At 41.8% G+C, this 12,706-nt stretch overlaps 1 protein-coding gene across 4 annotated transcripts in view; it reads left to right on the top strand.

Moving 5' to 3' along the window:
- Window positions 1-12,706, top strand: part of LOC110490335 (receptor-type tyrosine-protein phosphatase U) — a 322,183-nt gene that overhangs the window by 206,632 nt on the left and 102,845 nt on the right. For all 4 annotated transcript variants that reach the window (XM_021563683.3, XM_021563669.3, XM_090200408.1 and 1 more), the window contains exon 12: window positions 2,647-2,920. In XM_021563683.3, the coding sequence (XP_021419358.3) occupies window positions 2,647-2,920 (274 nt within the window). The remainder of the gene's footprint in view (window positions 1-2,646; window positions 2,921-12,706) is intronic.

Below are 12,706 nucleotides of genomic sequence, written 5' to 3'. Positions count from 1 at the left end.
GATTGTTGTCCTATGGACAGAGTCTCCCACCTCAGCTGTAGATCTCTGCAGTTCATCCAGAGTGATCATGGGCCTCTTGGCTGCATCTCTGATCAGTCTTCTCCTTGTATGAGCTGAAAGTTTAGAGGGACGGCCAGGTCTTGGTAGATTTGCAGTGGTCTGATACTCCTTGCATTTCAATATTATCGCTTGCACAGTGCTCCTTGGGATGTTTAAAGCTTGGGAAATATTTTTGTATCCAAATCCGGCTTTAAACTTCTTCACAACAGTATCTCGGACCTGCCTGGTGTGTTCCTTGTTCTTCATGATGCTCTCTGCGCTTTTAACGGACCTCTGAGACTATCACAGTGCAGGTGCATTTATACGGAGACTTGATTACACACAGGTGGATTGTATTTATCATCATTAGTCATTTAGGTCAACATTGGATCATTCAGAGATCCTCACTGAACTTCTGGAGAGAGTTTGCTGCACTGAAAGTAAAGGGGCTGAATAATTTTGCACGCCCAATTTTTCAGTTTTTGATTTGTTAAAAAAGTTTGAAATATCCAATAAATGTCGTTCCACTTCATGATTGTGTCCCACTTGTTGTTGATTCTTCACAAAAAAATACAGTTTTATATCTTTATGTTTGAAGCCTGAAATGTGGCAAAAGGTCGCAAAGTTCAAGGGGGCCGAATACTTTCGCAAGGCACTGTACATACTACCTCAATCAGCCTGACTAGCCGGTGTCTGTATGTAGCCACGCTACTTTCATAGCCTCGCTACTGTATATAGCCTGTCTTTTTACTGTTATTTATTTATTTACTTACCTATTGTTCACATAATACCTTTTTTGCACTATTGGTTAGAGCCTGTAAGTAAGCATTTCACTGTTGTATTCGGCACACTTGACAAATAAACTTTGATTTGATATACGATTTATAGACATTTTGATGTCACATTTACAGCACATACAGTGCCTTGCGAAAGTATTCGGCCCCCTTGAAATTTGCGAACTTTTGCCACATTTCAGGCTTCAAACATAAAGATATAAAACTGTATTTTTTTGTGAAGAATCAACAACAAGTGGGACACAATCATGAAGTGGAACGACATTTATTGGATATGTCAAACTTTTTAACAAATCAAAAACTGAAAAATTGGGCGTGCAAAATTATTCAGCGCCCTTAAGTTAATACTTTGTAGCGCCACCTTTTGCTGCGATTACAGCTGTAAGTCGCTTGGGGTATGTCTCTATCAGTTTTGCACATCGAGAGACTGAATTTTTTTCCCATTCCTCCTTGCAAAACAGCTCGAGCTCAGTGAGGTTGGATGGAGAGCATTTGTGAACAGCAGTTTTCAGTTCTTTCCACAGATTCTCGATTGGATTCAGGTCTGGACTTTGACTTGGCCATTCTAACACCTGGATATGTTTATTTTTGAACCATTCCATTGTAGATTTTGCTTTATGTTTTGGATCATTGTCTTGTTGGAAGACAAGTCTCAGGTCTTTTGCAGACTCCATCAGGTTTTCTTCCAGAATGGTCCTGTATTTGGCTCCATCCATCTTCCCATCAATTTTAACCATCTTCCCTGTCCCTGCTGAAGAAAAGCAGGCCCAAACCATGATGCTGCCACCACCATGTTTGACAGTGGGTATGGTGTGTTCAGGGTGAAGAGCTGTGTTGCTTTTACGCCAAACATAACGTTTTGCATTGTTGCCAAAAAGTTCAATTTTGGTTTCATCTGACCAGAGCACCTTCTTCCACATGTTTGGTGTGTCTCCCAGGTGGCTTGTGGCAAACTTTAAACGGCACTTTTTATGGATATCTTTAAGAAATGGCTTTCTTCTTGCCACTCTTCCATAAAGGCCAGATTTGTGCAATATAGGACTGATTGTTGTCCTATGGACAGAGTCTCCCTCCTCAGCTGTAGACCTCTGCAGTTCATCCAGAGTGATCATGGGCCTCTTGGCTGCATCTCTGATCAGTCTTCTCCTTGTATGAGCTGAAAGTTTAGAGGGACGGCCAGGTCTTGGTAGATTTGCAGTGGTCTGATACTCCTTCCATTTCAATATTATCGCTTGCACAGTGCTCCTTGGGATGTTTAAAGCTTGGGAAATCTTTTTGTATCCAAATCCGGCTTTAAACTTCTTCACAACAGTATCTCGGACCTGCCTGGTGTGTTCCTTGTTCTTCATGATGCTCTCTGCGCTTTTAACGGACCTCTGAGACTATCACAGTGCAGGTGCATTTATACAGAGACTTGATTACACACAGGTGGATTGTATTTATCATCATTAGTCATTTAGGTCAACATTGGATCATTCAGAGATCCTCACTGAACTTCTGGAGAGAGTTTGCTGCACTGAAAGTAAAGGGTCTGAATAATTTTGCACGCCCAATTTTTCAGTTTTTGATTTGTTAAAATTTTTTGAAATATCCAATAAATGTCGTTCCACTTCATGATTGTGTCCCACTTGTTGTTGATTCTTCACAAAAAAAATACAGTTTTATATCTTTATGTTTGAAGCCTGAAATGTGGCAAAAGGTCGCAAAGTTCAAGGGGGCCGAATACTTTCGCAAGGCACTGTACATATTATTTGCCAATGCCCCTATATGACCAAACTTAATGAGAAACATCTTACATCTCTCTCTCCACCAGTACGTACCAGGTTGTGGTAGAGGAGGAGAGTGGAAGGAAGGTGAAGAGGGAGCTGGGGGTTCAGGACTGTTACCCTCTGCCCATGTCCCATGGGGAGGCCCAGGCCAGAGGGACCCCCAACTACTACACGGCCGAGCTGCTTCCCAGCAGCTTGCCTGAAGTCAGCCCCTTCACCGTGGGGGACAACCACACCTACAATGGCTACTGGAACACCCCGCTGGACCCCCGCAAGAGTTACCTCGTCTACTTCCAGGCCATGAGCAACTTCAGAGGGGTGAGTACAGGACTTGAAGAAGGCTGTGGCTGATTTCTAGATCAACCCCTAGTCCCTAGGTGATCTGAGAGTATGGGTAGGTAAGCAATAGGTCATTATCACAATACGGTTTAGAGCATTTGATTTGGCCGCTGGGAGACCCCCAGCTCGTTTAAAACCATTGACAACTACCTGCGGGTTTCAAGGCATTTTTAAATAAACGTTTTAACTATTTGGTTTTAATATCATCACTTCTTGAAGAGCATAGTCAGAACTATACATTTCCAATTATTCCACATTTAGCTCTATGATCAGAGTTATACGACAAGTAACTCGTGCTTTTGATGATCGGTTAACATCAATTGATTATGTACTGTATTCAGATATGTGAGGGTGTCCTATCCATATAGCTAGCTAGCTAAGCAAACACCTTGTCATTTAGCTTGCTTCATCAGAGATTAGGATTTTGGAAAGAGCTTGGCATGGGCAAATCACTTGTCAGAAAATGTAAGAGACACGGCGTGGCTAATCTCAGTGCGATAGCTCCCGGTGAGAGCAGTAGTCCAATGGAGATGTTATGTTAAAACAAAAAAATGCCCAATGCCATCATGCTTTATTTTATATACAGTGCCTTGCGAAAGTATTCGGCCTCCTTGAACTTTGCGACCTTTTGCCACATTTCAGGCTTCAAACATAAAGATATAAAACTGTATTTTTTTGTGAAGAATCAACAACAAGTGGGACACAATCATGAAGTGGAACGACATTTATTGGATATTTCAAACTTTTTTAACAAATCAAAAATTAAAAAATTGGGCGTTCAAAATTATTCAGCCCCCTTAAGTTAATACTTTGTAGCGCCACCTTTTGCTGCGATTACAGCTGTAAGTCGCTTGGGGTATGTCTCTATCAGTTTTGCACATCGAGAGACTGAAATTTTTTCCCATTCCTCCTTGAAAAACAGCTCGAGCTCAGTGAGGTTGGATGGAGAGCATTTGTGAACAGCAGTTTTCAGTTCTTTCCACAGATTCTCGATTGGATTCAGGTCTAGACTTTGACTTGGCCATTCTAACACCTGGATATGTTTATTTTTGAACCATTCCATTGTAGATTTTGCTTTATGTTTTGGATCATTGTCTTGTTGGAAGACAAATCTCCGTCCCAGTCTCAGGTCTTTTGCAGACTCCATCAGGTTTTCTTCCAGAATGGTCCTGTATTTGGCTCCATCCATCTTCCCATCAATTTTAACCATCTTCCCTGTCCCTGCTGAAGAAAAGCAGGCCCAAACCATGATGCTGCCACCACCATTTTTGACAGTGGGGATGGTGTGAGCTGTGTTGCTTTTACGCCAAACATAACGTTTTGCATTGTTGCCAAAAAGTTCAATTTTGGTTTCATCTGACCAGAGCACCTTCTTCCACATGTTTGGTGTGTCTCCCAGGTGGCTTGTGGCAAACTTTAAACAACACTTTTTATTATATCTTTAAGAAATGGCTTTCTTCTTGCCACTCTTCCATAAAGGCCAGATTTGTGCAATATAGGACTGATTGTTGTCCTATGGACAGAGTCTCCCACCTCAGCTGTAGATCTCTGCAGTTCATCCAGAGTGATCATGGGCCTCTTGGCTGCATCTCTGATCAGTCTTCTCCTTGTATGAGCTGAAAGTTTAGAGGGACGGCCAGGTCTTGGTAGATTTGCAGTGGTCTGATACTCCTTCCATTTCAATATTATCGCTTGCACAGTGCTCCTTGGGATGTTTAAAGCTTGGGAAGTAAAGCCTAATAATATAATTTAAAAGCACAAAAAAAGGAACAAAACAAGAAATGATGCAAACAACTGGTTGTAAATGAAAGAGAAAAGTAGCAGAGAAATATGGTTTAACAGCTGATGTTGTTTGAAAAATGTATGTTTTTCTGTTTGACTGCTGTCATCACCACTACAGATGGCAAGCAAATCAAACAATATTTGGATATAGCCATCTAGTTTATCCCCTGAAAGTTAGTTTGTTAACTAGCCATATTGAAGTGATCTGTTCTGAGCTAGCGAACCAATTTGATGTGGTCCATTAATAGACATACAGTTGAAGTGGGAAGTTTACATACACCTTTAGCCAAATACATTTAAACAAAGTTTTTCACAATTCCTGACATTTAATCCTAGTAAAAATTCCCTGTCTTAGGTCAGTTAAGATCACCAATTTATTTTAAGAATGTGAAATGTCAGAATAATAGTATTGAGAATGATTTATTTCAGCTTTTATTCCTTTCATCACATTCCCAGTGGATCAGAAGTTTACATACACTCAATTAGTATTTAGTAGCATTGGTGAACTTGGGTCAAATGTTTTGGGTAGCCTTCCACAATTTGCCCACAATACATTGGGTGAATTTTGGCCCATTCCTCCTGACAGAGCTGGTGTAACTGAGTCAGGTTTGTAGGCCTACTTGCTCGCACACGCTTTTTCAGTTCTGCCCACAAATTTTCTATAGTATTGAGGTCAGGGCTTAGTAATGGCCACTCCAATACCTTGACTTTGTTGTCCTTAACTATTTTGCCACAACTTTGGAAGTATGCTTGGGGTCATTGTCCATTTGGAAGACCCATTTGCGACCAAGCTTTAACTTCCTGACTGATGTTACTTTGTTATATTGAAGATGTTACTTCAATATATGCACGCAATTTTCCTCCCTAATGAGGCCATCTATTTTGCGAAGTCCACCAGTCCCTCCTGCAGCAAAGCACCCCCACAACATGATGCTGCCACCCCCATGCTTCACGGTTGGGATGGTGTTCTTCGGCTTGCAAGCATCCCCCTTTTTCCTCCAAACATAATGATGGTCATTATGTCCAAACAGTTCTATTTTTGTTTCATCAGACCAGAAGACATATCTCAAAAAAGTATGATCTTTGTCCCCATGTACAGTTGCAAATCGTAGTCTAGGTTTTTTAAGGCGGATTTGGAGCAGTGGATTCTTCCTTGTTGAGCGGCCTTTCAGGTTATGTCGATATAGGACTCATTTTACTGTGGATATACAATTTACTCAAATGGTGTCGATTTGCCTATCAGAAACTTCTAAAGCCATGACGCAATTTTCTGAAATTTCCCAAGCTGTTTAAAGACACAGTCAACTTAGTGTATGTAAACTTCTGACCCACTGGAATTATGATAAGTTAAATAATCTGTCTGTAAACAATTGTTGGAAAGATTACTTGTGTCATGCACAAAGTAGATGTCCTATCCGACTTGCCAAAATGATAGTTTGTTTACAAGAAATGTGTTAAGTGGTTGAAAAACAAGTTTTAATGGTTCCAACGTAAGTGTATGTAAACTTCCGACTTCAACTATAGGTTTTCCTCTAGTCTAGATGGGATAAGACAGTGCGATGGCGATTGCATCATCTGTTGGTCTTATTAGGGCAGTAAGCAAATTGAAGTGGGTTTAGTGTGTCAGGTAAGGTAGAGGTGATTTTATCCTTGACTAGTCTCTCAAAGCACTTCATGATGACAGAGGTGAGTGCTACGGGGCGATAGTAATTTAATTCAATTACCTTTGCTTTCTTGGGTACAAAGGTGTACATCTTGAAGCATGTGGGGACAGTAGATTTGGATAGGGAGAGATGGAATTTATCAGTAAACACTCCAGCCAGCTGGTCTGCGAATGCTCTGAGGATGCGGCTAGGGTTGCCCTCTGTGGCGGGAGCCTTTCGAGGTTTAACACTTGTCTTTCCCACGTCTTTCTCGCGTCGGCCAGAGGGCCGACGTACAGTATGTATGTAATGTAAGTATGTATGTACAGTGGGGACAACAAGTATGTGATACACTGCTGATTTTGCAGGTTTTCCTACTTACAAACATGTAGAGGTCTGTCATTTTTATCATTGGTACACTTCAACTATGAGAGACGGAATCTAAAACAAAAATCCAGAAAATCACATGATTTTTAAGTAATTAATTTGCATTTTATTGCATGACATAAGTAATTGATTCATCAGAAAAGCAGAACTTAACATTGGTACAGAAACCTTTGTTTGCAATTACAGAGATCATACGTTTCCTGTAGTTCTTGACCAGGTTTGCACACACTGCAGCAGGGATTTTGGCCCACTCCTCCATACAGACCTTCTCCAGATCCTTCAGGTTTCGGGGCTGTCGCTGGGCAATACGGACTTTCAGGACCCTCCAAAGATTTTCTATTGGGTTCAGGTCTGGAGACTGGCTAGGCCACTCCAGGACCTTGAGATGCTTCTTACGGAGCCACTCCTTAGTTGCCCTTGCTGTGTGTTTTGAGTCGTTGTCATGCCGGAAGACCCAGCCACGACCCATCTTCAATGCTCTTACTGAGGGAAGGAGGTTGTTTGCTAAGATCTCTCGATACATGACCCCATCCATCCTCCCCTCAATACGGTGCAGTTGTCCTGTCCCCTTTGCAGAAAAGCATCCCCAAACAATGATGTTTCCACCTCCATGCTTCACGGTCGGGATGGTGTTCTTGGGGTTGTACTCATCATTCTTCTTCCTCCAAACACAGCGAGTGGAGTTTAGACCAAAAATATCTATTTTTGTCTCATCAGACCACATGACCTTCTCCCATTGGCAAACTTCAGACGGGCCTGGACATGCGCTGGCTTGAGCAGGGGGACCTTGGTGCGCTGCAGGATTTTAATCCATGACGGCGTAGTGTGTTACTAATGGTTTTCTTTGAGACTGTGGTCCCAGCTCTATTCAGGTCATTGACCAGGTCCTGCCGTGTAGTTCTGGGCTGATCCCTCACCTTCCTCATGATCACCACGAGGTGAGATCTTGCATGGAGCCCCAGACCGAGGGTGATTGACTGTCATCTTGAACTTCTTCCATTTTCTAATAATTGCGCCAACAGTTGTTGCCTTCTCACCAAGCTGCTTGCCTATTGTCCTGTAGCCCATCCCAGCCTTGTGCAGGTCTACAATTTTATCCCTGATGTCCTTACACAGCTCTCTGGTCTTGGCCATTGTGGAGAGGTTGGAGTCTGTTTGATTGAGTGTGTGGACAGGTGTTTATACAGGTAACGAGTTCAAACAGGTGCAGTTAATACAGGTGAGTGGAGAACAGGAGGGCTTCTTAAAGAAAAACTAACAGGTCTGTGAGAGCTGGAATTCTTACTGGTTGGTAGGTGATCAAATACTTATGTCATGCAATAAAATGCAAATGAATTACTTAAAATTCATACAGTGTGATTTTCTGGATTTTTGTTTTAGAATCCGTCTCTCACAGTTGAAGTGTGCCTATGATAAAAATGACAGACCTCTACATGCTTTGTAAATAGGAAAACCTGCAAAATCGGCAGTGTATCAAATACTTGTTCTCCCCACTGTATGTATGTATGTATGTATGTATGTATGTATGTATGTATGTATGTACGTTGGAGTCAGAAGTTTGTTTACATATGTATGTATGTATGTATGTACCGTACATACATACATACATACATACATACATACATACATACATACACACACACACAAGCAAGCAAACAAACAAACAAACAAACTTCCAACTTAAACTTTAGCCTATCATGGCTGTCTGCAGCAATCGTGATTAAACAATCGTGATTAAACACTCTTAAAAACAATGTTGAAAAGGGTATAATGTTAGCTAACTTCACTAGGTAGGCCTATGTTGGTTGGAGAAAAAGTACACTAGGTCTGCTTACACCTATGTTTAGCCAACTGTGTAAAGTTTCTACCGGTAGCTTGCAAACTAAACATTATAATATCAGCTAACAGTACATCGGAAAATGCACCCTTCTGCTGCTTGATAGGCAGAGCCCACAAAGGATGGGAAAGTAGATGATGTTACAACTAAATAGTTAACATTTATTTAAAAATAAATTGAAAATGCCACGCAGTTGTCAACAGTTTAAAAGGAGGTGGGGGTCTCCTTGCCCCCCAGCAGGCAAATCGAATGCTTTGCACCTTGTTGAGACGTTTTATTGATAACAACCTATATGATAATTGCTTCAGTTGCTAATTGGCTGGGTAGAAATTTTTCCCAATTTACTTACCAATCCTTTCCAATCCACAGCAGTGCCCAGAGAGTAGTGGGCAATTTGGAATTCAATATGTAACGCCAAATACGTGTTGGTTTATGAAAATGTATTTTTCTAACTTCCATTGTCCTCCACAAGACTGGCTGAAAACAATGCCTTCAGAAAGTATTCAGACAACTTGACTTTTTCTAAATTTTGTGACGTTACAGCCTTATTCTAAAATTGATTAAATAAAACAAAATACTCAGCAATCTACACACAATGCCAAATAATGACAAAGTGTAGACAGGTTTTTACAATGTTTGAAAATGTATTAAAAACAGAAATACCTTATTTACATAAGTAATCAGATCCCTTGCTATGAGACTCGAAATTGAGCTCAGGTGCATCCTGTTTCCGTTGAACATCCTTGAGATGTTTCTACAACTTGATTGGAATCCACCTTTGATAAATTCAATTTATTGGACATGATTTGAAAAGGCACACACCTGTCTATATAAGGTCCCAGAGTTGACAGTGCATGTCAGAACAAAAACCAAGCTCTGAGGTCAAAGGAATTGTCCTAGAGCTCCGAGACAGGATTGTGTCGAGGCACACATCTCTAGAAGGGTACCAAAACATTTCTGCAGCATTGAAGGTCCCCAAGAATGGCCTCCATCATTCTTAAATGGAAAAGGTTTGGAACCCCCAACACTAATCCTAGAGCTGGCCACACCCAGCCAAACTGAGCCAATGGTCACTCTGACAGAGCTCCAGAGTTCCTCTGAAAAGATAACCATCTCTGCAGCAATTAGGCCTTTATGGTAGAGTGGCCAGACTGAAGCCACTCCTCAGTAAAAGGCACATGACCGCCCATTTGGAGTTTGCCAAAAGTCACCTAAAGACTCTGACCATGAGAAACAACATTCTCTGGTCTGATGAAACCATGATTGAACTCTTTTGCTTGTAGGCCAAGCATCACGTCTGGAGGAAACCTGGCACAATCCCTACGGTGAAGCATGGTAGTGGCAGCATCATGCTGTGGGGATGTTTTTCAGAAGCAGGGGCTGGGAGACTAGTCAGGATCGAGGCAAAGATGAACGGAGAAAAGTACAGAGAGATCCTTGATGAAAACCTGCTGCAGAGCTCTCAGGACCTCATACTGTGGTGAAGGTTCACCTTCCAACAGGACAATGACCCTAAGCACACAGCCAAGACAATGCAGGAGTGGCTTCAGGAGTTGAACCTGATCTAAAATCTCTGGAGAGACCTCGCCATCCAACCTGACAGTGCTTGACAGGATCTGCAGAGAGGAGTGGGAGAAACTCCCCAAATGCAGGTGTCAAATCAAATCTTAAGCTTAAGCAAGAAGTCTCAAGGCTGTAATCGCTGCCAAAGGTCCTTCAACAAAGTACTGAGTAAAGGGTCTAAATACTTATGTAAATAATATTTTTTTGTTTTATACATTTTCAAAAATGTATAAACATGTTTTTGCTTTGTCATTATGGGGTATTGTGTAGATTGGTGAGAGAAAAAAACGATTTAAACAATTTTAGAACAAGGCTGTAACATAATAACGTAGAACAAGTCAAGTGGACTGAATACTTTCCGAAGGCACTGTATATTTCCAATAATGTATGCCAGGTTTGAAAGAGCAGGGGAAATTACCTCCTTTAGGCTTGTACCCCATGTGAAAAATATTTGTGGTGTAAAATGTGCTTGTTGGAAGAGAATGCCTGGATTGGCATGGTCCCTAGCTGGAATCCATGTAACTGAACGCGTCGAGCGCTTTGATTCGATGCACAGCATACAAAAGGTGTCAGGGACAGGGAATTACTTGTGCGCATTACTTCCAGCTAGTAAATCTGTGATTAGCTGGTATTACTCAGATAGACAACAGAGACAAGTGGGCTCTCCTTCTCTTCTCCCTCCAACATTATCCCTCCCTCCATTCTCTGTCCTTTCCCTCTCCCTCTTTCTCTTTTAATCCCTCTGCTACTGGACTTAGCCTCCTCATCCCTAACCTTATCCTCCATTCCCTCTCTCCTCATCCTTCCCTTCTTCTCCTCTATCTACTCCTTTTCCTCTCTGTTATTCCAAATCGTTGGAGACTGACTAAACCCTGTGACTAATAGGATCCTCAGTAGAGGAAGATCCTGATCCAGCAGGGCTTTATTCCAGACCACGTCCTCTGTTCCTGTTCTCTCACTCCACTGCTCCTCTCCTGCCCAAATAAAGCTGTAGCAGTCCCAAACATACACCTAGGAAGCCCCATATCAGTCCAAACTGCCATTACAGGATCACCCCGCTACCTGGTAGAGACAATTACTTAGGGATAATTGGACACAGGTGCAGATGATCAGAGATAGAAATGTTCTGTTTTAATATTCAGAGAGCGCGGCAAGGCTTTTCTTTGCAAATCTAAATCTGGGCCAGCATTCGGAGCAGCCTTTTGTGTATCATCAGTAAGGCAATGATTTCTACGGGACTTTGCATCATTGCTCTTTTTGATACCTCTGGTTAGCTTGGTATGGTAGGTTACCGTTGTTATTGTAGAGTCTTTTAGGTGGAAGTCTGATAAATGGGTGTTTTCTAGTCTAGGGCCCATTATTTAGTTTTACTTACTATATTATGTATTGGATCACCATTTTTTTTGTACTTTTACGTTAACATGTAGTTTACCAATAAAATGGACTGATGGGGATGTGGACATAATCGGACAACGTATCCTGAAAGAAAGAAATTACCTCACTTCAATACATTTTTATAGAAAGTTAACAAAAATTGTTAAGATCTTGCTACCATGGAAACCCTGATAAACTCTTTAGTCATATCACAGTTTATGGGCTTATGGTTTTACCAGCTTGTTTAAATTATATGAGCAAAAATATTACATTTTTGGGGGAATGGCAAGCCAGACAAAATTAAAAGGGCCTATTTTATATAATGAATATGAAAGCATTATAGACCTCTCACTAAAGGCGTCAGTCATACAAAAGTTATACTTAATTCCGAACTGGTTCTCCAGCGAATTAGTAAGAGTTTTTTATTTATTTATTTTATTTTACTGTTATTTTACCAGGTAAGTTGACTGAGAACACATTCTCATTTACAGCAATGACCTGGGGAATAGTTACAGTGGAGAGGAGGGGGATGAATGAATGAACTTCAACATACTCTCCTGCAACCCGCCTCACCCAATGTGGTATGGATCTACTATTTTCTTTACTTTAGAACTGGAACCCCCAACTTAAGCTAGCCAGCTAACTAGCTACAAGCTAATAGTCAGCTAGCCACTGCTGGCGGTCGTCAACTAACCTTTAGCCCAGACAACACCTGCCAGTCTGCACAGCGCGATTCAACCCAGAGCATATCTCCGGGTTATTCTTCTCCATATCTCCGGATTCCTACCGCAAGCTCTGAACCTTTTCACCTGGATCATCACAGCTAGCTTGCTGCTATCCGAGTGGCTACTCCTGTCTAAAGTCTCTGTCCCGAAGCATGCACCAATTAGCCTGGAGCTAGCCTATGCTAGGCCCATCTCCAGGCTAGCTGAAGAGGTCCATCAGCAACTCCTTGGGCTAAAATATCTATTTTGCCAGTTGGCCTGGACCCCTTTTACTGCCGATACCGAGCCCCGCCGATTCATCATGACTGGACTACCGCCGTAATCCGCCCGAGGGGTTTTATCAACAGGCTCCTCCATCGTGATGTCCCCTGAATTCCCATCTGCTAGCCTGCTAGCCGCAGCCTGCTATCTGTCTAGAGCATATTGGACTGTTTCCTGAAGAGGTCCATCAGCC

This window comes from Oncorhynchus mykiss, chromosome 2, assembly GCF_057628025.1.
Source record: "Oncorhynchus mykiss isolate SJ-2025 chromosome 2, ASM5762802v1, whole genome shotgun sequence".
Classification (NCBI taxonomy): Eukaryota; Metazoa; Chordata; class Actinopteri; order Salmoniformes; family Salmonidae; genus Oncorhynchus; species Oncorhynchus mykiss.
Note: the sequence above shows the minus strand (reverse complement) of the source record. Positions and strands in the feature narration are given on the sequence as shown.